Genomic DNA, 21,822 nt, shown 5'->3' on the forward strand with positions numbered 1-21,822 from the left:
AAAAAAATAAAAAGGGGGGGGACTAAGGCACTGCATAAAAATGGAACAAACACACCATTAGCAGTATAGTGTGGTACAATTTACACACACACTCTGTACTGATGAGGGTAGCAACTCTCCAGGGGAGAGAAGGTTCTTATTATGAGTGTTCTGTATCATATTTGTAAATAGTTAAAAGATTAGGTGCCTGTAGACGGCACTCAAAAATATGATGTGCACTACAAATGGCCTCTTCTGTGCAGCTCTTTACATCAGGTCTTAACAAAGGTGATTACCAAGCTTTCCCTAGGCTCCAGCTGGGCAATACACTTTTTAGTTCCAAGTGGTGCTCTGTAGTAGCCATGTGCATGAGAAAGAAATGTTTTTAATTAAGATGATGTTTTACAAAAAAAAGTGAATGGTACAGAGTTTAAGCGTGGAAGTTTCTGGTTATCAGGGAATAATGTACAGATTATCAAGGGGAACAAAGTTCAGTTAAAGATCAGATGGCATAAGGAATACATAATCTGCAATATCCCCAATTGGGGATAAAAGATAAACTGGTCAAAGTACAGAAATTGAGATATGAGGGTATGTTCAGGTGTGGAGTATAATGAGTGGATACGATGATGAGGATGCATTGACCCTCAGTTGGTGAGAATTAACGTTCAGTGAGTTTTTGGTTCCAGTTCATATGGTCCAATGAACAAAGTCTCTCGGTCCCTTTCTCGAAGTCGAAGCATGATGTCGCTCCGGCTCACGCCTCTGCTGCTATCAGTGGCCGGTGATGTGTTCGGTGTAGATGTCACTGGCCCATCAGAGGGTGTCTGAAACGATGAGGTGCCGCATAAGCCGTGCATAGCGTCGACCGATCTCGCAGGTCCGCAGCGCATGCTTGTTGCAGGGGTCCCAGGTGCCCAGGGCTCCGACGATCAGGGCATCCATCTGCACCTCGTAACCCTTCGCTCTCAGGGTGTCAGCCAGGAGGGCATACTTTTCCAGCTTACGAGTTTGGGCTTCGCGAAAACCGGGTGTCCTGTTCTCTAAGGAGACCGTGACATCAACGAGGATGATCTTTTTCCGGGCCTCATTGGTGACAATGATGTCAGGTCTCAGCTGGCTGTCAGTACTGGGAATGGTGCAGTTCACGGCCACCTTCCCCAGGTGTGGTGCGATGGCTTTCACAAGGAGTTCTGGATGGCATTGTGGCACAGCTGCCAGGCTCTGGGGTGGGGCTTGCAGCTGCACAGGATGTGGGGCAGGATCTCATTGGAGTAGTTGCACTTCCTGCAACGCTTGTCTCAGTTCCCGTGGCGGACAGCTCCACTGAGCGGGACGCAGTTGAGCTGGGCCCGGTGGATGAACTGCCATTCGGTGAAACGGGTGAAGCTGCTCCTGGTGAGGAAGTGGTTGCAGGCGTCCCACTTGTTGGTCAGTTCAAAGGCTTTACCTTGGTCCGGTTTACGCTTCAGGGTTTCCACTTACAGCGAGTGGACGGCGGCCTTCAGAGTCCTCTCCAGCATGCCCTGGCACTCGGTGTGACGATGGTGTTGTCATTGAACCTGATCTGCGGCACCAGGACTCTCAGCTCCTGGCGCTCCTTGCACCACTCTCAGTGGCAGCTGACACACTTCCCCTGGCAACGTGTGGTGTTGCTAGCGCAGGACCACAGTGAAGCGATGTCGCCCCTGTCCTGTCCGAATTCGCCATCCAGGGAGCCAAGGTGGTGATGTCTTGATTGGAGGGGGCTCTGCTGATCTGCTTCTTTATCACGTCTCACAGGGTGTTCACCACGATGTTCCTTACTGTGGCGTCAGGACACATCAGCAGGTGGAAGGCATGGGTGATCACCATGATGTCACACAGGTCACCCATGTGGGGGACGTTGGTGATGCCGTGCCTGTGGGCAATGTAGATCATCTCGTTGCTGGCTCTCTGAGAAAGGAACAGCCACTTCTTCACCAGCTGCCAAATGATCTTGTCTGCCTCTCCACGGAGAATCCCCTTAGGATGAACGAGATGCGTGAGATCAGGAAGATGTTCAGGGTGTTTATCTTCTGCCACGGTGGCCAGCAGGGAGGCATTGATCTTGGTGGCATTCTGCAAGATCTCCTGGATGGTATCCTCGGGTGTCTGCCAGACACGGAAACCCATCGGTGTGCCAAGGGGATGGTACGCCTGCCCCTCTGCCAAGGGGATGATGAGCTCACCCGGGATCTGGAACCCTGTCGCCTGCACTGAGTTGCTAAATCAATCTCCCTCATGGCCTGTTTTGGCTAACCCTGCCCATTTTGTAGGCTGCACTGGCTAGTTCCAAATCGCTGGGAAAGTTTTTTAGTTTCACCTACAGGCAACACATTTCTTTCTACAGGAATGAAAATTGCCATTTTCCCAAGATAAGACATGTATGGTTTGTCTGGTGCTTCTTATGTCATTCTCTGCCAGGTAATTTGTTATGCTCTGTGGCACTAAAATTACAGTGCTTGGAAGACTGATGTTACTGCTGTTTGTTGTTATACTGTGCCTTTCATCTGTAAATTTCAAAGGACCCTAGAAACATTAAAAGCAGAAGACTTGTATCTGATCTTTACAGTGAATCTTTATGCAGATCCTCTCCCCTCCCTATTGGTGAAATACACCCATCCTGCTCCATTTAGAGCTGATAAATTTCACACTTCTGTGGTACACAAGGAATGCAGAAGCCCTGCATGCAGTCACTCTGCCATCCATATCCAGGTGTTGCGGGGCTTTCAGGATGTGGAGGACTTTTGCAGGGCCCACTGCAAAGGGGTGGAGTTCACTTTGTGTTGAACTCCTGTTGATATCAGTGGGAGATCAGCACATGTAGAGAGCAGATTATTAGCATTATGCAGATAACTTTGCCCTGATAAACCCTCACAGCATGCTTGTGTGTTAGGTAAATGTAATTGCCACTTTACAGATGATAAACTTAGATGCAGCAAAGTTAAGTAACTTGCCTAAAATCACGCAGCAAGGCAGTGACAGAGTCACAATTAGAGCTTAGACGCCCCAACTCTCAGTACCCCAGACTGATCACCCTCCCTCCCTGTCTGATATGTTGCATTTAAAAAAAAAGATGTATGAGATTAATAACAAGTATTTTTATGTATCCGTTTTTTTAATTTGCTGCTAAACCACATTATATAGCAAGAATTAACAAGATAACCTGTGAAGAGGAAAAATGTTAACTCAGTTTCCTTCTTCCATTTCTTGTTAAAATGGTGAGCATGCTATTAATGCATTAATGGTACATGTCTCATTTAGGTAATCATCAAGAAATCATACAGAATAAAGGCTTCAAGCTTTCTGAAGCAGATGCAAATAGGGGTTGTACAGAACCTGTTTGTTGCTGATTCAAATTGATTTTTCTGTTCAAATTATGCCAACAGAATGTTATAATGGCTTGTGGCAGTAGCACTGAAAAGTATTACTATTTCCAGTAAATCCTGTTTTCCAAGATTTCAGAAGAGGCATGTGTTTCAAATGACATTAGGCTATGAACGGGGGACATAATCTGCTCTGTTGCAAACATCAGCATAACAAAAACAAACAAACAGTGGTTTCAGCAGGTTTTAATTTAGTATTTACCACAAAAAAACTTGACCATTTAAAAAAAAGAAATATTTTTGTTAATTTATATGGACATAGGTACATATATAATCAGGAAGATGAAGTACAAATAATTAGGCCTACAAATACAGATTTTAGTTCAAACACACAAGGTGGTACCAGTCAGTGAAGTAGAACTGATAGAATATGTGGAAAATTAAATGCCAAAGAAACATTTGAAAGTCTGAGCCCAGAATCCTCCAGGCCTAACCTGAAATTTTAAGAAGTGGAACCATAAGGCATCCAGTTCCAATGGAGTAAAAATTGTTTTTGTATTTAAAGACTATGGTTTTAGGGGCCATTTATGTTGCACACAAAGCATACAAATATATTTAAAAAAAAATTCTGTTTTAACCAAACATGTTTACAAGAATTAATTATGGCAGGTAAATTCCATGTTTATGCTTTTTTAGCTCCAGTCCTACAAAGGGATCTACCCACACAGTCTCACTGGATGCCACACAGATAGACAGGTCCATGCGGACAAAAACTTTTGCAAGATAGGGGCCTTGCAAAGTATCCTTATCAACTTCAATCTCAGTTTATTAAATGAACTGATACTTGCTACGCTGATGATAGAAGCCCACCAGACCTGAGACAAGGAGATAATTAAAGAAACAAAACTGTATTTCAGATGCTACAGGACAAATTTAATGTAAGTAACTGTAATTACCCAATCTTGCTATTGAATTAACCCACAGAATTTAATCTGTGATATCTGGTATTATCATAACCTTAGTCCCAGATTTGGACCTTAGCGTCCAAAATATGGGGGTTAGCATGAAAACCTCCAAGCTTAGTTACCAGCTTGGACCTGGTACCTGCTGCCACCACCCAAAAAATTAGAGTGTTTTGGGGCACTCTGGTCCCCCTGAAAAACCTTCCCTGGGACCCCAAGACCCAAATCCCTTGAGTCTCACAACAAAGGGAAATAATCCTTTTTCCCTTCCCCCCTCCAGGTGCTCCTGGAGAGATACACAGACACAAGCTCTGTGAAACTACACAGAGAGTCTCCCCCTCTCCGTTCCCAATCCTGGAACAAAAAGTACTTTCCTATTCCCCCAGAGGGAATGCAAAATCAGGCTAGCAATCCAACACACAGATCTCCCCTTGATTTCTTCCTCCCACCAATTCCCTGGTGAGTACAGACTCAATTTCCCTGAAGTAAAGAAAAACTTCAACAGGTCTTAAAAGAAAGCTTTATATAAAAAGAAAGAAAAATACATACAAATGGTCTCTCTGTATTAAGATGATACAATACAGGGTCGATTGCTTAAAAGAATATTGAATAAACAGCCTTATTCAAAAAGAATACAAATCAAAGAACTCCAGCACTTATATTCATGCAAATACCAAAGAAAAGAAACCATATAACTTACTATCTGATCTTTTTGTCCTTACACTTAGAAACAGAAGACTAGAAAGTAGAAACTGCTTCTCCAAAGCTCAGAGGAAGCAGGCAGACAGACAAAAGACTCAGACACACAATTCCCTCCACCCAGAGTTGAAAAAATCCGGTTTCCTGATTGGTCCTCTGGTCAGGTGCTTCAGGTGAAAGAGACATTAACCCTTAGCTATCTGTTTATGACAGGTATGTACAACAAGGCAAGAATAGTCATACACAAAAACACATTTTTACAGATCAGGGCCTTTAGCTCTTCTTTCTCTTTGATGTACATTTAAGTCAGAAGGTATTTCTTATGAGGAAGAATTTTGTGGCTGCTAACAGCTTTACCTTACAGAAGACTTTAAAGATGATTAGTATAATAAAATGCATATCTGTATAAAATAAATATAATTAAAATCTATTTGTTCTGCTTTCTAACTTTACAGTGAAAGGAATGCAGTAGTTTAAAGTCACTGAATATACTAGTAATTTTTACTAATTTAAAAGCAAGAAACTGGTTGCTGTGCAAAACTATCACATGAGTAACATCTGGGAACACTAAAACTTTACGTGCACTAAATAATATTTCATTCCTCTGCTTAGTGAACTGTACAAAACACTCAAGATCTAAAGAAATGTTATAATAAGAATACGTTCTGATAACCCACCCCATATGGGATAGAGGTAGTCTGAATTAGAACCTCCATCCTTAATGCAGCTCCGAGGGAGAGGTCATGGAGCTTCTTCTGCTTATCAGCAAAAATTCAGCATAGGATTTAAAAAAAAAAAGGCTTTCACAACAGATAGGAGATTTCATTCTTGTGATCTAATATTACCGTAAACTTATCAAGATCAAGTTAATTACCATCTTTCCCAAACAAAGTAAAAGGAAAGCTTTAGTAAGTGTAAGTTTATATATTTCTGATCATTTACAAACATTTTAACCTTTTCTTTTAAATTGGCAGCACCTTATCTTTAATTGAAGATTTATATGAGAGTACCACCAGTAAAAGTCAATAATATTGCCTGTGTGGTTGAGGATAGTGTTTGGAGAGGCAAATTTTAGCTGCTTCAGTACCTTTCTGAAGCAAAAATAATGTTACTATGTAAATCCTTTGAGTTCTCAAGCTAGGCATAGAAGACTGTATTCAGTATAATTTCTGATCTAGATGAAACAAGTGATGAATAAAACCTGTTCAGGTTGATCTGGCAAAGGAAAGTCTTTAGCTCCTGATTCTTTATATTGTGGTTGCTTAATAAATGAAGGTGACAATTTCTCTGGCAAATATTGTCAGACTATGAAAAGTGCTAGAGGTCACATCATCATTAAAATGTTCTGCAGAAAAAGGAAAACTCACTAGAATTTTCCTTTTTGCATATAATTTTTTTTGAAGTTGGTAACACACTCCACCACCCATCTCTGAGAATCATTAGTTATGTGATGGCAAATAGCAGAAAGTTCAGGAAATGGCCAGTGAGGAGAGCAACTCTTTTTGATTTGTCCTCCTCTTTGCTTCTGGAGGAAGAGTGCATTGAGCTTATGAACTGGCTGGATGGAGAAAGCATCCTTTCTCCTTCTGTCAGAAGTAGCAGTGGAGGTTGTGGGTGACAGGCAGCAGAGAGCCAAGACCTACTGAGTCCCTTCTATTTTGGAAAACGGTGTAGATATTAGTGATTCATAAAACGAATGAAACAAAACAGAAAAGGCTCCCCCTAGTTTAGGTTTTATTACAACACAAAACTTGAACTATGTTTGCTGACTTTTGAGAACCATTTGGTGAATGTTGACTGCATTTTGAGTGCATTTGGGCTGATTTGCGGGCTTGTGATTTTCAGTATGAAAAGGCAGACCTTTGTGTTTTTTACCATACTTTCACTTTGAGTTTTTGAAGGTCTCAAATTTGAGTTGTTAGCTTTTAAGAAAAGAGATATTTTTCCCCCAGCTGTTCAGTCAAGCATTTCAGATATATAGAGGTTAAACAAACAAAAAACCCAGAAGATTAAACAGCCTGAATAAAAGTCTGCTCTACTCTCAATCAGATTTCACTTGCATGCCATACTTAATGTCATAGTCCTCCAGTCAAAGTCAGAAAATCATAGAAATGTAGGACTGGAAGAGACCTCTAGCCCCCTGCAATGAGGTAGGACCGAGTAAATCTAATGACCCCTGACAGGTGTTTGTTCAATCTGTCCTCCAGAAATGGGTGATATAGTTCAGGGCTACTGCACTTGTGTTTCCCCCTTGTGGTTCAGCAAGGGCACAACTCTAGGCTCCCAGCTCCTCAGCCGTCACCTCTCTTGGGTGGAGACCCATGTCTCATTCCCTCCTGACCAGGATTTTTCCAGGCTGTACAGTTCTCTGCCTACACTGTGAGTTCCGCAACAAGCCAGGTGGCCTAACCAAGCCAGTGTCTGTGCTTTCCCTACTCTTTGAAGGCCATAAACAACATAATTACCCAAAGTTATAAGCTATCACACAGCCCTTTCTAAGCAAGCACATTAATTCTTAAGGTGAAAATGTTAGAGAAAACATATTAAAAACTATAAAAAAACTTACACACATGCTAACAGGCTTATCAGAGATCACCCCCAACTCCAACAAGGGCTCTGGCAGGATTATTCCTTCAAACCCCACCAAGGAGTTTTTCTGTGGTCACAAGTTTGTAACAGCTTTTGCTCAGAACAAGAACACCTGTGCATGGGTTACCCTTTCTTTTGTACAGTCTGGGTCTTTGACTGCAGATACTATGAATAAGTAATCATCTAGCTAATGGTTCTCTCTTCAGGGTGTAGCATCAAAAGATTGGTTCTGGAGGTGGGAATTTGTATTCCCCATCTCACCACCAGGTATTTCCCAGGAAACCCATTTAATTTTGTTTGTCCCAAAAGTTCCCTCTTGCCTGACACATTGTTTAAAGTAGTTCTTTGAAACTCATAGTGCTTCCCAGAGTTTATGCTGGCCACATCTCCACACCCTGGAGAAGCTACATCTAAAAAATAATAACTATAATTCATAAACTTTGCTTTTATAATACAATATACCCCAAAGCTATTTAAACTTAATTCAACAAGATTTTCCAAAATTATTGCAGGAAATTGATGTATTTGTTACAATGGAGAGTCCACAACCTGCCTTAGAAACCTGTTCTAGAGATTGCTGCAGATTAAGCCCATTACTTCTTGTCCTACCTTCAGTGGACATGAAGAATAATTGGTCACTGTTCTTTTTATATAACCATTAATATATTTGAAGACTGTTATCAGATCCCTCTCAGTCTTCTTTTCTCAAGGCTAAACAAGCCCATTTTTTAATTTTCCTTATAGGTCAGGTTTTCTAAATCCTTTGTCACTTTTGTTGTTCTCCCCTGGACTCTCTCCGATTTTGCCACATCTTTCCTAAAGTGTGGCACCCAGAATTGGACACGCTCCATCTGAGGACTCACCGATGGCAAATAGAGTGGGATAGTTACCTCCCAGGTCTTACATATGACACTCTTGTTGTTAACTCCTAGAATGATATTAGCCTTTTTAGCAACTGCATCATATTTTTGAGTCATATTCAATTTCTGATTCACCACAACACGCAGATCCTTTTTGTTAATACTACTGCTTAACCAATTATTCCCCATTTTGTAGTTGTGTATTTGGTTTGTCCTTCCAAAGTGTAATCGTGTCTACTTTGTTTCCTCTGTAAGTCAAGACCTGAATTCCTTATATACCAAAACAAACAAACCTCACAACAGAAATCTGGGGGAGAGTCATGAAGGTTTGTTTTAGAGAGACCATACAACCTGGTTTTACCAGGACTGTCCTTGTTTTTCAAATGATGTCTTGACTTGTCTTTGTAGCAAAAATAGTTTGAGTGTTGCTACTACCTTGAGTCCCATCCCCCACCACACACACACAAAAAGTATGGGGTGTTGTACCTTGAATTGGCTGGCCTGTCAGGGGGAATAGGCTATAGCTCAGTTTAGACAACTCATCAGCTGCTAACACAACCACCCTGAAATGTGGATGAAGGGTAACTCCACTTGAGTGCCACTAATGCTCCATTGCATTCCAAGAGTTCCACCTGTGTGCAAAGGAAAGACAAGTTCTTCGACTTCCTCGTTGAGAAAGAATTCATTAGAGTGGCTCAGCTTGCTGTAGCAGCAAGAACTATGGGATATGCCTCCTCAAATCTTAGTGCCACACACAAATGAGTGCAGCACCAAAGTGGACACAGCAGATCAAGTATTATTTTGCAGTGTGAATGCTCTCACTTGAGCTAGGCTAACTCAAGAGAAGTAACTCATGTGTAGATAACTTGAATTAGCTCTACAGTGAAGTCATAGCCTCTGTGTCCTTCAGGCTTTTCTTGGGAGGCCTAAAATGTCCTGTTTTTTTCATTTCACCAGTCAAAATAAGTAGTAGGTACAAAATGCTTGTTCAGGATGTGTTGCTACAATGTTATGAAGTGTTGTGTACACTCCTTTTTTGTTCTTGTGTACAGTGCATGTGAGCTTCTTACCAACCCTGGTTGAAGGCCAAAGCTTGTCATAATTTGTCAGGTGACAACACTGCAATAGGAGTCTGTTGATGACTCAGTCTAGTCAGCACAAAAATTCTGCTCCAGGCCTTGGCAGAGGGAGCTGGGGGTAAAAATCCACCACTTCAGGAGATAGACATATGGTGTGCTTGAGTAGGGAGCTAGCCATGTACATTTTACAAAAGTCAAAACCAATGTTCTTTGCCATTCTGTCCCAGCTGTGTGGTTCATTATATGAAGCGTTCCAGTTTTCTCTACTGACCACCCGTTACAGATTCACTGTTATTCCCAATATATTTATCTCTCACCTTTTCTACCATATTGTCATGCACAGTGAAAAGAACATTTTTTTCTCTGGCTTTTTAAATGAATATGTTAGAACTTCTTAAGAAGTATTATTTAATAGAATGTGTTTTTTGTTTCTCTGACCAGAACAGCTGAAGATGTGAAAGGAAATTGATAGACACAAATCTCAGAAGACTTACGATGATTAGGCTGCATATAGATTAGATCCAAGAGGTCCCAATTTAATAAGGGAATCTCTGCTAGCAGAAACATGCCTATTCTTCAGCTGTATATGTGCCTATTCTTCAATTTTCCCTGGTGGTGCTAAAAGAATATCATAGAAGTTAATGGATAATAGTACAAGTTAGCAAGATAACCAAGTTAGCACATAACTGTACAATTTTACTCCTCCTTTGAGCACAAATGCTTTTAAAAGAAAATCACTTAGGCCCCAGTTCAGTTAGATACTTAAGCATGTATCTAAATTTAAACACTTGAGTAGTTCATGAGACTAATCATGCTTAAAGTTAAGTGCATGCCTTAGCATCTTCCTGAATCAGGGCCTTAATATGAGTGAATAAAGTAGCACAATAGAAACTAAATTTCATTCATTCCAGTACAGTTACCAGACAATGCACAATTGTAAAGGTTTTAGAATTTTAAAATTTTACTGTTGAAATTACCTTGATACCTGTAAATGTCGTCAGTTTAGACAACTCATCAGCTGCTAACACAACCACCCTGAAATGTGGATGAAGGGTAACTCCACTTGAGTGCCACTAATTTTTTTTTCTTTCTCTTGTTTTCAGCTGTGGGAACTACTGCAAAAATTACAGTTTGTTATGACATACATTGCTCCCTGGCAGATTGCGTGGGGATCTTCATTTCATGTGTTCGCTCAACTCTTCTCAATACCTCATATCCTTTACAAATTTTTTGTTTGTTTTTTTGTTTACTCCCAGTTTCACTGTTCATGTATGTACAGGGTTTGAACAAAGAGAGTAACATTTAATAAAACACTGAAAATATTTTACAGTGATTCTGGGATACCATGTTACTTCTAATAAGGTCTCTTTAGACAGAGGGGACCCAGTTTTTCTCTGTTATTTGGATGCAGCTGTTGACTACATTAGGAATTGCAACTGGGGAATTGAGCAGAATTTGAACCAGGATGTTTAATGCTATTTCCTTCTTCCCCATTCATATTCAGCTAATTCTCTTTTCTTATAATGTTCTCTCTCATCCCAGCATAAAACTTAGTGGGTCTTGTGTAGAAAAAGTATTCTCAGTACAATTTGTCCATCTTGGGTGAACTGTCTTCTCTATAATGCTGTTCTTGTGAGGTGCTGAACATCCTTTTAACAGCTAGCCTTGGCTAATGCCTGAATGTAGGAATTTGCTTCATCTGGTTTTTCCCTGTTGCATCCTTCTAAATTTTTCCCATCTTAATTGTAGTCTGACTTTGATTTTCTTTTACACAGATTTTCCATTGAGTGGGTTGGGAAGTTTCCTCCTTTTAAAATTTTCCACTTTTGGTTCTAAGACATCAAATGTCATAGGATAGCTGGAAACATACTTACAATAGCCCTCAAAAGGAAAGATTCCAAAAAAACATTATTAACAAAAGTTAATAGTAAAAGTAAAGCTGGCTCCAACCAATTTTGAAGCAGTAGGTGTAGCAAGAGCTATTATCAAAATCCACATTCTGTATTAATTTGAGTCCCTATTTTTATCTAGGAATTGCAATTAAGCAGTTTATTTAAAGTTATTTAGCAGAACATTTCAAAACTGAAGATTATATTTTAACAAGATTTCTCTTCAAATGCAATTATTTTGTAGTGACATTAACTTTAATGTTAATAAAATCCCTAAGTAGGATTTTTTTAAAAAGTAAGGTAGTTACTGAATAGGATTTAGTTGATTTATGTAGTTATTGTTGAAGTACATTTAGACTGGGTATATATTATTTAAGTTAATGATATCCGTGTTAAATGCAAAACAGTATCTTAACGTAATGTTATGGTTAAGAATTCACATGAAAAAGTTACTGTTCCCACAACAACAATAACTCTGTCCTTGTGTATATAAGCATGGAATTTTCTATTAACTTTTATGCATCATCCCCATTAAAAATAATGCAAAAATGCTACATAGGCACAAAAGAGCCAAATTACAGTATGGTTGATCTGGGAACCATAACTTGGAATTGACTACATTATGTTCAGGTAAATTTCCAATTGTGATGTTACAATAACATAATATCTTTCATTTAAAAAAACAGAAAAAATCCAGTGAGAGATCACACAGTAAACCAAACATAACATGCATGTATTTTAATGTTCTCGCATGTATATGTAAAGAGACATTCAAATGAACACGCTGAGGACCAGTGGGATTTGTTGTATGCTTAATGTAAGTAGGATTTGGTTTTCAAAGATGTACAGGTTTGGGGTGTACAGTAATCATTTTGAAACTTGCCCATTTTCTATGTCCTGACCCTTAAAACGAGAAGACTAGTAGTGACACTTATTTCCATCATCATATTAAAAGTGCTTTCTTAACATTTTTATTTGCATTGTTGAACCTTTTCCACATAACTTAATATAGTAAATACTTTTCCTCCCATGCTATGAACCATTGTAACAACATTGCCTGGAAAGATAATGAGATCATCTCACTGCTTCTATTATGTATATAATTTATATAACAACTATAAGTGAACAAATTGGTTTTGGAAGTCTTAATGAATTTGTGGGAGTATGAGAGCTGTAGACCAGGGCCAACCCCGCAACCAGTTACTAATAAATGTAGAGTAAAATTTTCAAAAGCATCTAGGTGACTTAAGAGCCTAAAATGGTTTTATTTTCCTTTGTACATAAAACTAGAGAATATGACTGTACTCCATAAATTCCAACCTCATTGTTGACGTTAATATAATTAGAAGTCCATGGGAACTTTATGTGAATAAAATGGCTGTGGGATCAAGAGCAGAATTATTAGTATTTCAGATTACACAGTTTAAGATGTGCCACCACTGCTGCCTTGTGATTCCTGCACTGATATCAGAGAAGCAAGCCAAAAGCACCCATCTGCCCCATCTCCTTTTTCCAATTGCTGCCACCCAGAGACCTGTGACTCCAGCGCTGGTCTCAGAAGGAAGCCTTTAAGACTCAGGTTGTGTGTTTGGGTTGGAAAAGATGGAATCTACCCAAAGCCCAACATATCATGGGCTGTAGTGGAACACCTCAGCAGTCACTATTCCAGCCTTCAATATATGCACAGAGATGGAAACCTATTTATGCTAACCGCTCCATGACCGCTCTGTAAGATTTCACAACTACTGGTTCTTGCAAAACTTGGATCCAGTTGCCCTCTCCCTTGGCCAGTTTTAGTCTTTTCTTCCATGCTGCCCTAAAAGAAGTCCATGCAGGTTTTTGTGGGAATTTGTGGAAGCCTCTGGTATCTGCTTTGTCCATCTTTGCCCCATATGGGCTTATTATGGAAGTTCCGTAACATGGAGGGTCTTGTGTGTGCCTTCTGCCAAGGGATGAATTCTGCTCATACAGCAGTCTTAAAGAAGATGGTGCACAGGGAAAATTAACTGAAACATAATATGGGAAAGTAAGCTTTTAAATTCATGGTAATAAAAGTACTATAATACCATAGTACCATAATAATACTTGAACATTATCAGTGCATCGCTACCAAACATAAACGAACATAATAAAAATACGTTAGTTGCTATGAGTTAAAAGATCTGTGATCACAGACAAAAATAATTACCCACACTACACATCAAAGTGAGGTAAGGAATATTTAGAAATGAACTTAATTAGAAAATTATTTATCATGTTCTATAAATATTCATGACACTTTACAATAGCTAAAGTATGTGTGACAAAACAAATTCCCTGTCCTGACATTTGGAAAATGTGGAGCATGTAGGATACAAATATTATAAGAAGATTCCAAAATTTAAAGAAAGAGGGCATGGTCCTGTTACCTGCTCCTATGATCTGTCTATGTATGTTACACTCTTAATTAAAACTGCTCTCCAAAAGTCAATGAGAATTGTCTTCCAAGTGACATAATAATCATTATGCCATTTGGCTGGAAGAGAACCCAACGATTGTTATTGTTTGATCTGTACATTTAATGTAAACATTCCACAGTGAAATCATCATGTTGACTGTTTTTATGTTCATTACTTTGAAGCAGTCTTTAGAAGACTGTCATTATCTGTGCTCCTTGTTTTCCTCCCATCTTTTCAGCTCCTCTGATCACTCAGCGTATTTGACACTTGCAAATAATTCTTTATCTTTCAGAACCAGTGTGGGTTACGATTCCAGTGTAATGTAACGATTGAAGTTTGCTGACAAACTTTTGCCCTTCTGTATGTTCTCTCTGATGGTTTTTGAACTTTTAGCCTCTTAGGGCAGCTCAGTTTGCAAACTCACTAATGCACTCAGACACCATTCCAGACCACTCTCTTTTAATAAGTTTAAGGATTTTCAATGATCGCTGTTGCTAATTATTTGTTCGTAAATGCTGCATATTGCTTCCAAAGCTTGGCTAATAGACTTCTAGTGGAAAAACTGCAATGTGAATATTTTTCAGTTTTAAAATAAAATATGCATTACAAATTGAGCTTTAGTTTTGCAAAGATTGCAGAATCTATATACTGGACATTATTAGAATAGGCTGAATCAAAAGGCTATTGCTCTTGAGTGATTGGACTTTAATTCTGGTTTCAGAGAGGCACCATTGGTGGTGTAATCCCAGTACTTTGATACTTGCCCAGCAGCCGTATGATGCTTTATAAAATACCCTTTTTTTCCAAGTAAGGTGTAAAATGGGGTAATTGAGTCTGTCATGCCAACAGGTTGCATGTAGCATTCTCTCCAGAAAATCAAGGGCCTGGTGTAACTAAAATGAGAATTTGTTCCCAAGTCTTTTAAATCATGCTCTTGTTACATCTTTCTTTATGTATTTATCCATCTCTTCTTTATGTTTCCTAGATTCGTTTTCAGCACATCTAGAATGTATAATATAATAATCATTTTAAAGTAGTAAACCATGAATGCATGCATGCACCAGGATGTTTACCTATGTTACTTCCCCTGCACTCTTCTTCTCACTTTGTGGACAATTCAATGAATATGATATGTAGAAGATTTTTACTAGGCAATCAGTATGTGATAATAAATATCTGAAGAAAGTTAGGATGAGTTCCACTTGCTGGAAAGCCTCATTTCAAATCAGCAGTTTTGATGATATATTCATGCTCTTGGGGAAGAAAACACAAGGTGAAATGATTGATCCATTGATACCAGTTGCAAAACTCCCATTGACTTCAGTGGGCTCAGGATTTCACCCAAAATGTTTAAGGATAAGAGATTTCTGTACCAGATCCTCTGGTCCATTAAGACTGTTGTATAAATGGCATTAAAGCAGCTGGAGAAGGCTGGTAGAGAACCTCCCCACCTTCACCCCCGGAACAGGGAAACTCTGGCAGAAATCTGACACAAGTGGCTCTGCTGCCAGCCATTCCACCCTGCAACTTGTTCACCTAAACATATGGCCTTCATTATTAGAACTATTTAAATTTGAAGAGCTATAGTTCTCATCTTAATAATTAGTCCCGTTGTGTATGACTTCAGAGCTTCTCGCCCACCTTGGAAAATATGATAAAAATAGAATAACTTAGGAGCTGTCTGAAGAATTATTTGAAAGTGTGATGAACTCATTCATGTTGCCTTAACTTGAACTTTTCAGACTCTGCCATGCTTTTCTTTCAAACTCTGGCCACTTCGATCTTTTCTACTCCACTGAGTCCATTTCTTGGTAGTGTCGTTTTTATCACATCGTATGCCAGACCAGTCAAGTTCTGGGAGAAAAACTACAAGTAAGACAATTAAAGTTTTGTATACCTGTTATTTGGAATGTTTTTTGCTTATTAGTTTCATTTCTGCTGTTTTTGTTTTTTAAAAGCTAATTCTACATGTTGCTCTAGGGCATGAGAATAACCTTTTTCTTAAGGTCTTGGTCCTACTGTATTAATATTTTGTACTTACTCAGTTGTTTATTAAAATATACTTAAATAATTATCAGGATCATACATATGATATGTCATATCACATTTACTGTACAGACAGACAGCAACAAAGCTATAGAAATCATAAGTGTCTTTTATTGTTTTAGTAGCTAGTGTTAGCAAACTTTTACCAGTTTGCAGATGGTGGGGCGCTCTCAGCACTAAATGTGAATGGGCAAACCGATGAGTCTGACGCAATGATTTTAACAGGTAATATTTCATAGATATTGAGATCATGTTTGGTTGTTTTTGACTGTAGTTTTCTGTCTTCTAGTTGGACAAGAAAATAAACTTAAGAACATAGAAATTATTTAATAATGATTCTATACATTTTATTTTAGTGCCTTTTATCCAGTAGGATCTCAAAGCAGTTTACAGACTATATATAGTTTTTTTCACCCACCTTTTATATGCAGCCTGCTTTGGAGTAAAATATTGCAGCTGTTGAACAGCAGACAGAAACTCAGAGTAGTTTAGGACAGGCAGTGAAGAATGTAAGCCAAAATAGAAGCTGACCAGACCAACAAGGAGTGAAGCACACTTTGTGCGTCTGTTGCACATACATGACCTCACATCAGCATGATATCTGAGCACCTCCCAAGTATTTAAATATAGAAATAACTATCTCTTTTTCTTCCTTTCCAGCCTGTAGGAGAAGTAGTGTGATTAGTTTGTAGATTTTTCTGTTAGGTTGGTTTTGGTTTATGTGAGTGAATGGATGGGTGTGAATGCATGGGCTTGAAGAAATAAATAAACGAAGAATATTATGAAGTCAAAGAGGGTTTGTATTTATTTCCAAAAATTATTAGTTTTTTTTGGTTATATTTTGTGGAGGGTAGGGGGGATTTCATAATCTGGGTCCAGCTTTTGTGAAAGTTCTGTCTTCTGCTCTCACAAGCATCCCTTAGTTTAATTGCTCTAGAATCTAGTGGAATGTAGCTTTTGTGTGAGGTCATAGAAGTGGAAGGAGAGAGAACCTCTCAGGTAGCTAGAGTGCAAGTGCATGGAGTGGAGAACTGAGGCGATCTGTTCCTGGGGTCCTGTGTTGCTAAACAGAAGGATTGCTGTATTTTATGTCAGCTGGAGTTTTTTGAAGGCATGTGGCTTCTTTCCTAGATATGAGTTACAGAATCAAACATGGCAGTCATGAATGCATGGGGCACATCGTGCCAGTGCTAACGGTCAGAGATCTGGATATCTTCAGGTTATTTCTAGGTGGAAGTGGGCGGTTTTGGTTTGGTTTAGTTTGACATTTTTTTTCATCAAAAGGAATTAAGGCCAAAATGTTTAAACTTGGATGCCTGATGTTAGGCACCTAAATCCATGTTTGAAAGAGACTGAGCTCCTACCAGCTCCCCTTAAAATCAATGGGAGCTGCAGTTGCTCATCATCTCTGAAAATCAAACCACTTATTTAGGCACCTGACATTTGGCTCCCCAGTTTGAAAATCTTGGGGTAGATGTTTTAATATTTAATTCCAGTGCCCTTTCTCTCCTATTCAAAATAAATATATTCTAGTTTTGAAGATACACACAAACTTTAGGTTCTTTATGAAAACTGGGCAGTGGAGGAGGGAAGATAGGCTTTGAGCAACATTAACATCTGTCATTAAATTTTCAGTCTAACCCCTTGATAATTTGCCTGAGTGCTTGCCTAGTGCTTTCTTTCTCATGTATTTAAAACACTTGTTTCTGTTTGTCATTAATTTCTGTTTTCATCTTAGTTATTACTTTTGCCTCCCTAGTTCATTTTCCCCTTTACTCCTTGTATTTGTGTTTTGCATAGCCTTGTTCAGTGACATTTTATATTCCCAAGCAAATGGGTCTGTCTTCCTAAGTAATTTTCAGGCCTATGCTACCACTCTTGCTTGCATTGAGTAGTACCTTACTCCATAAGTATTCCAACTGAAATCATTGGGAGTACTCATGAACTAAAGCAATACTCTTTATGAGCAAACAAGGCAGAATTAGACCCTTAATGGTCTTCACTCATCCAGAAGTCATTTTTACTCATTACACAAATGGCACACATATGGCAGTACATATTTTCTTTTAAGCATCCTGCATTTTTTTAGTGCCCTTCTGTAGTTCTTTCTTTGCTTACTAATTCACCCCACATGTAGCATATACTAATGCTATGTACTCAAAGGGTCAGATCCTTAGCTGGTGTGTATTCCCATAGTTCCACTGAAGTCAATGGAACTGTGAAAGTTTATGCCTGCTGGAATCTCCCTACCTTTCTCAAAGTTTGTCATTCAGAATTTTTTAAACATTTTGTCTTTCTTCTTAAAGTTGTTCATGTTTTGAAGACCATATTCTTTTGCCAAATTTGCTCTTTGTTATGCACAAGAAAATGTGGTATGGTTTCTTGCTTCCTTTTCACCTTTTTTTAAAAGGGACGTGAAAAAGCAGTCTTGCAGAAGATTCTGATAGCCAGCCAAGTGAAATAAACATTTGCCCGAACATGTGGTGGCCTGCAAAACTTGTATATAATCACCTTACATGCATCTATATTCATTTTGTCATGAGCACTTCTGGCTCTGATTCCACTTTTCTTCACTTTCATGTCAATCTTTTATTGTTTTCATGAATAGTAGAGCTTTCTAAGCAGAGTGAGAGTTTGAATTTAGAAGTTCCTGAGGGCCTTAAAGAAACACTGTCAGATAAAAATTGGGCACAATATTATATTAAAAGTAGAACAATATACAATATTGGGATGAGGATAATCAGAAAGTGTCAAACCAACACTGTTTTAGGGTCTGATCCTGCAAAACATTACTTACATGAGCAGTCCTTCCTCACAAACTGTCCTATTGAAGTCAGTGAGACTAATCTACATTCTTAAGCTCCTTGGTAGGAAAATATCTATTGTAGTAGTTTTTAGAGATTGCTCCATGAAAGGGTCTGCCTAATGCAGAGAAAGTTACAAAATCAAAAGGATTGCATTTTGATGCATTAAGGGATAGGAAATCTTATGAAGATGATAGAACAAAAGACTCAGGAAGTTGAATTGGACTGGAACATTGTTCTAGCACCTCCCAAATCCGTCTTAGGGTGTGCAGAAGAATGCACACTATCATAGAATCATTGAATCATAGAAGATTAGCATTGGAAGAGACCTCAGGAGGTCATCTAGTCCAGTCCCCTGCTTAAAGCAGGACCAACATCAATTAAATCATCCCAGCCAAGGCTTTGACAAGCCGGGCCTTAAAAACCTCTAAGGACAGAGATTCCACCGCCTCCCTAGGTAATCCATTCCAGTGCTTCACCACCCTCCTAGTGAAACAGTATTTCCTAATATCCAACCTAGACCTCCCCCACTGCAACTAGAGACCATTGCTCCTTGTTCTGTCATCTGCCGCCACTGAAAACAGACTAGCGCCATTCTCTTTGGAACCCCCCTCCCTCTTCAGGTAATTGAAGGCTTCTATCAAATCCCCCTTCACTCTTCTCTTCTGCTAACTAAATAAGCCCAGTTCCCTCAGCCTCTCCTCATAAGTCATGTGCCCCAACCCTCTAATCATTTTCGTTGCCCTCCGCTTGACTCGCTCCAATTTGTCCACATCCTTTCTGTAGTGGAGGGGACCCAAACTGAATGCAATACTCCAGATGTGGCCTCACCAATGCCGAATAGAGAGGAATAATCACTTCCTTCGATCTGCTGGCAATGCTCCTATGAATACAGCCCAATATGCCATTGGTCTTCTTGGCAACAAGGGCACACTGCTGACTCATATCCAGCTTCTCATCCACTGTAATCCCCAGGTCCTTTTCTGCAGAACTGCTGCTTAGCCAGCCAGTCCCCAGTCTGTAGCAGTGCATGGGATTCTTCCTTGCTAAGTGCCAAACTCTGCACTTATCCTTGCTGAATCTCATCAGATTTTTTTTGGCCCAGTCCTCCAATTTGTCTAGGCCAAGTTTACATACATTGATAGCTAATATTTGTTAACAGGTAAATGGGTAGATACAGAAGCAGATGTTGCAGGAATTGGCATTTCATAACTAGATATGGAGTTCATTGAGGAAGAACTATTTTGTCCAGTAGTTTTTGTAAGGGAGAGCCATAGGTGCATATGTGTAAAGCTTTGAGTACTGTTATTATGTTGACAAAGCATTAGGATGAGTGGAGGGGAGATGATGACAGAGAACTGATGACCAGGACGGAGAGAGTCTTGAGGCCACCAGTCTGGGTAGCAAGCAACTTCTCCAACTCTGCAGTGGAGTGCAGTTTGGCTATCTCTTTACCCCGCTCCTTGGATATATGCAGTAGCTTCTTTATACCATGTCCTGCATTTCCACTGTGTCTTCTAATCTTTCCATTTCTGCTTAGACAGGAAAAATTTAATCCCTCAAGTCTGTACTTTGGCAACAGACCCTCCTACCTCTTTGGGCAGCAGAGTAGGGAGCGGGCAGTGCGAGACACGGAATTAGGCCAATTATTTGTTTTTTAAATTGGGATGGAGAAATGTAACCGGGTAAAGAAGCTGTACCAGTAAGCAAAACTTCCTTTGGGGTAGGGACTAGGCGTTGCTTTTACATGCCCTCCTGGGTCTGCACAGCACTTCGCACATTGTGTGTAGTACAGGAACAGAATATAATAGTTGCTTATAATAAAAATGTGTGCTCGCTATAGAGTGGCCAGATGTCCCAATTTTATAGGGAGAGTCCCAATTTTTGGGGCCTTTTCTTATATAGGAACCTATTACCCCCCACCCCTGTCCCGATTTTTCACACTTGCTGTCTGGTCACCCTAGCTGACTATATACAATATCTAATAATCACTCCAATCCATCATAGAGATCAATTAGTTTTAAAAAAAAAGAAACCTTCAAAGAAGTAAACAAGAAAAAAATAGGAGAATGATGGGAAAGGGCAAATTACAACGCTACTATTTTGTTTACAACTTAGCAAATGTGTAGACAGCACTGCATTTGGTGGGGGATACACAAAAGCGCAAAGTTGTCTCACTACTTGATCGTTAGTTGCCCCGTGGGAGTCAAACTCTGAGAAATTTTTGCCTTCTCTTTTTTAAAAAAAAAAAAGAGGCTGGATACAAAACCCAGCTCTGTCCTGTCACTAGCATGTGTTCCACTCCCAGTTTAAAGAGTCCTGTTTTACTCTTTATTTTCACAGCTGTTCAGATGATTAGACCATAAATGTCAGAGGGAGTGAAAAGGAAATAGCAGTAAATCTCATTTAATATATAGCACTTTAAAGCTTCAACTATCTCTTCCAAAACTACCCTTTCATTCCATTTTTTCTTGTTTTAAAACATACTTTGTCATGCTTCAGCTCTAAAGTCCCCCTTCTCTCTTCCATGTCTCTTATTTTATATCTTGGATATAGGAATGGACAGAATAGTGCAGTAAGTTTACTTTTCTTGCCCACTGAGTCTAATTGCTTGACCACTTAAAGCAGCCTGGTAAAGGTGTTTGCTGCTACAACTCTGATGCATTGCAGCAAGCAAACTGCCACCAGGAATTTTGGTATTTCACTTACAAGCCTCTCTCTCCCCTTCTTTCCTGTTTATATTCTTTCTCAGTCATCTGTCTCAGTTTCTATTTTGGGTATGGCACAGCTTACATTTGCTTTGAGGGACTCCAGTGAATTGGTGTGTGGTGTAACTAAATTAGTTAAGTGTCTCTAAAGAGGTTACGATTGAATTGCTGGTTATCTTAGAACTGTATTTCCAGGCTCCTTGCTATACTGAGAATCTTGTAACAAGTCTTCTTTTTCTCCAGCTTTTCAAGTGTATCACAATGTTTATTGTTCCAGTCACTGTGATCTGGAAAATAGCCACCTTGAAATGTTAAGTATCAGAGGGGTAGCCATGTTAGTCTGGATCTGTAAAAGCAACGACGAGTCCTGTGGCACCTTATAGACTAACAGATGTTTTGAAGCATGAGCTTTCGTGAGTGAA

General features: G+C 39.4%; 1 protein-coding gene across 1 annotated transcript in view; it reads left to right on the forward strand.

Annotated features, from left to right (window-relative positions):
• The window catches only part of PCNX2 (pecanex 2), a 242,250-nt gene that overhangs the window by 151,893 nt on the left and 68,535 nt on the right, over window positions 1–21,822 (forward strand). The window contains exons 22-23 of the mRNA XM_050949217.1: window positions 10,619–10,729; window positions 15,587–15,714. Coding sequence (XP_050805174.1) covers window positions 10,619–10,729; window positions 15,587–15,714 — 239 coding nt within the window. The remainder of the gene's footprint in view (window positions 1–10,618; window positions 10,730–15,586; window positions 15,715–21,822) is intronic.

Source organism: Gopherus flavomarginatus, chromosome 4 (genome assembly GCF_025201925.1).
Source record: "Gopherus flavomarginatus isolate rGopFla2 chromosome 4, rGopFla2.mat.asm, whole genome shotgun sequence".
NCBI lineage: Eukaryota > Metazoa > Chordata > Testudines > Testudinidae > Gopherus > Gopherus flavomarginatus.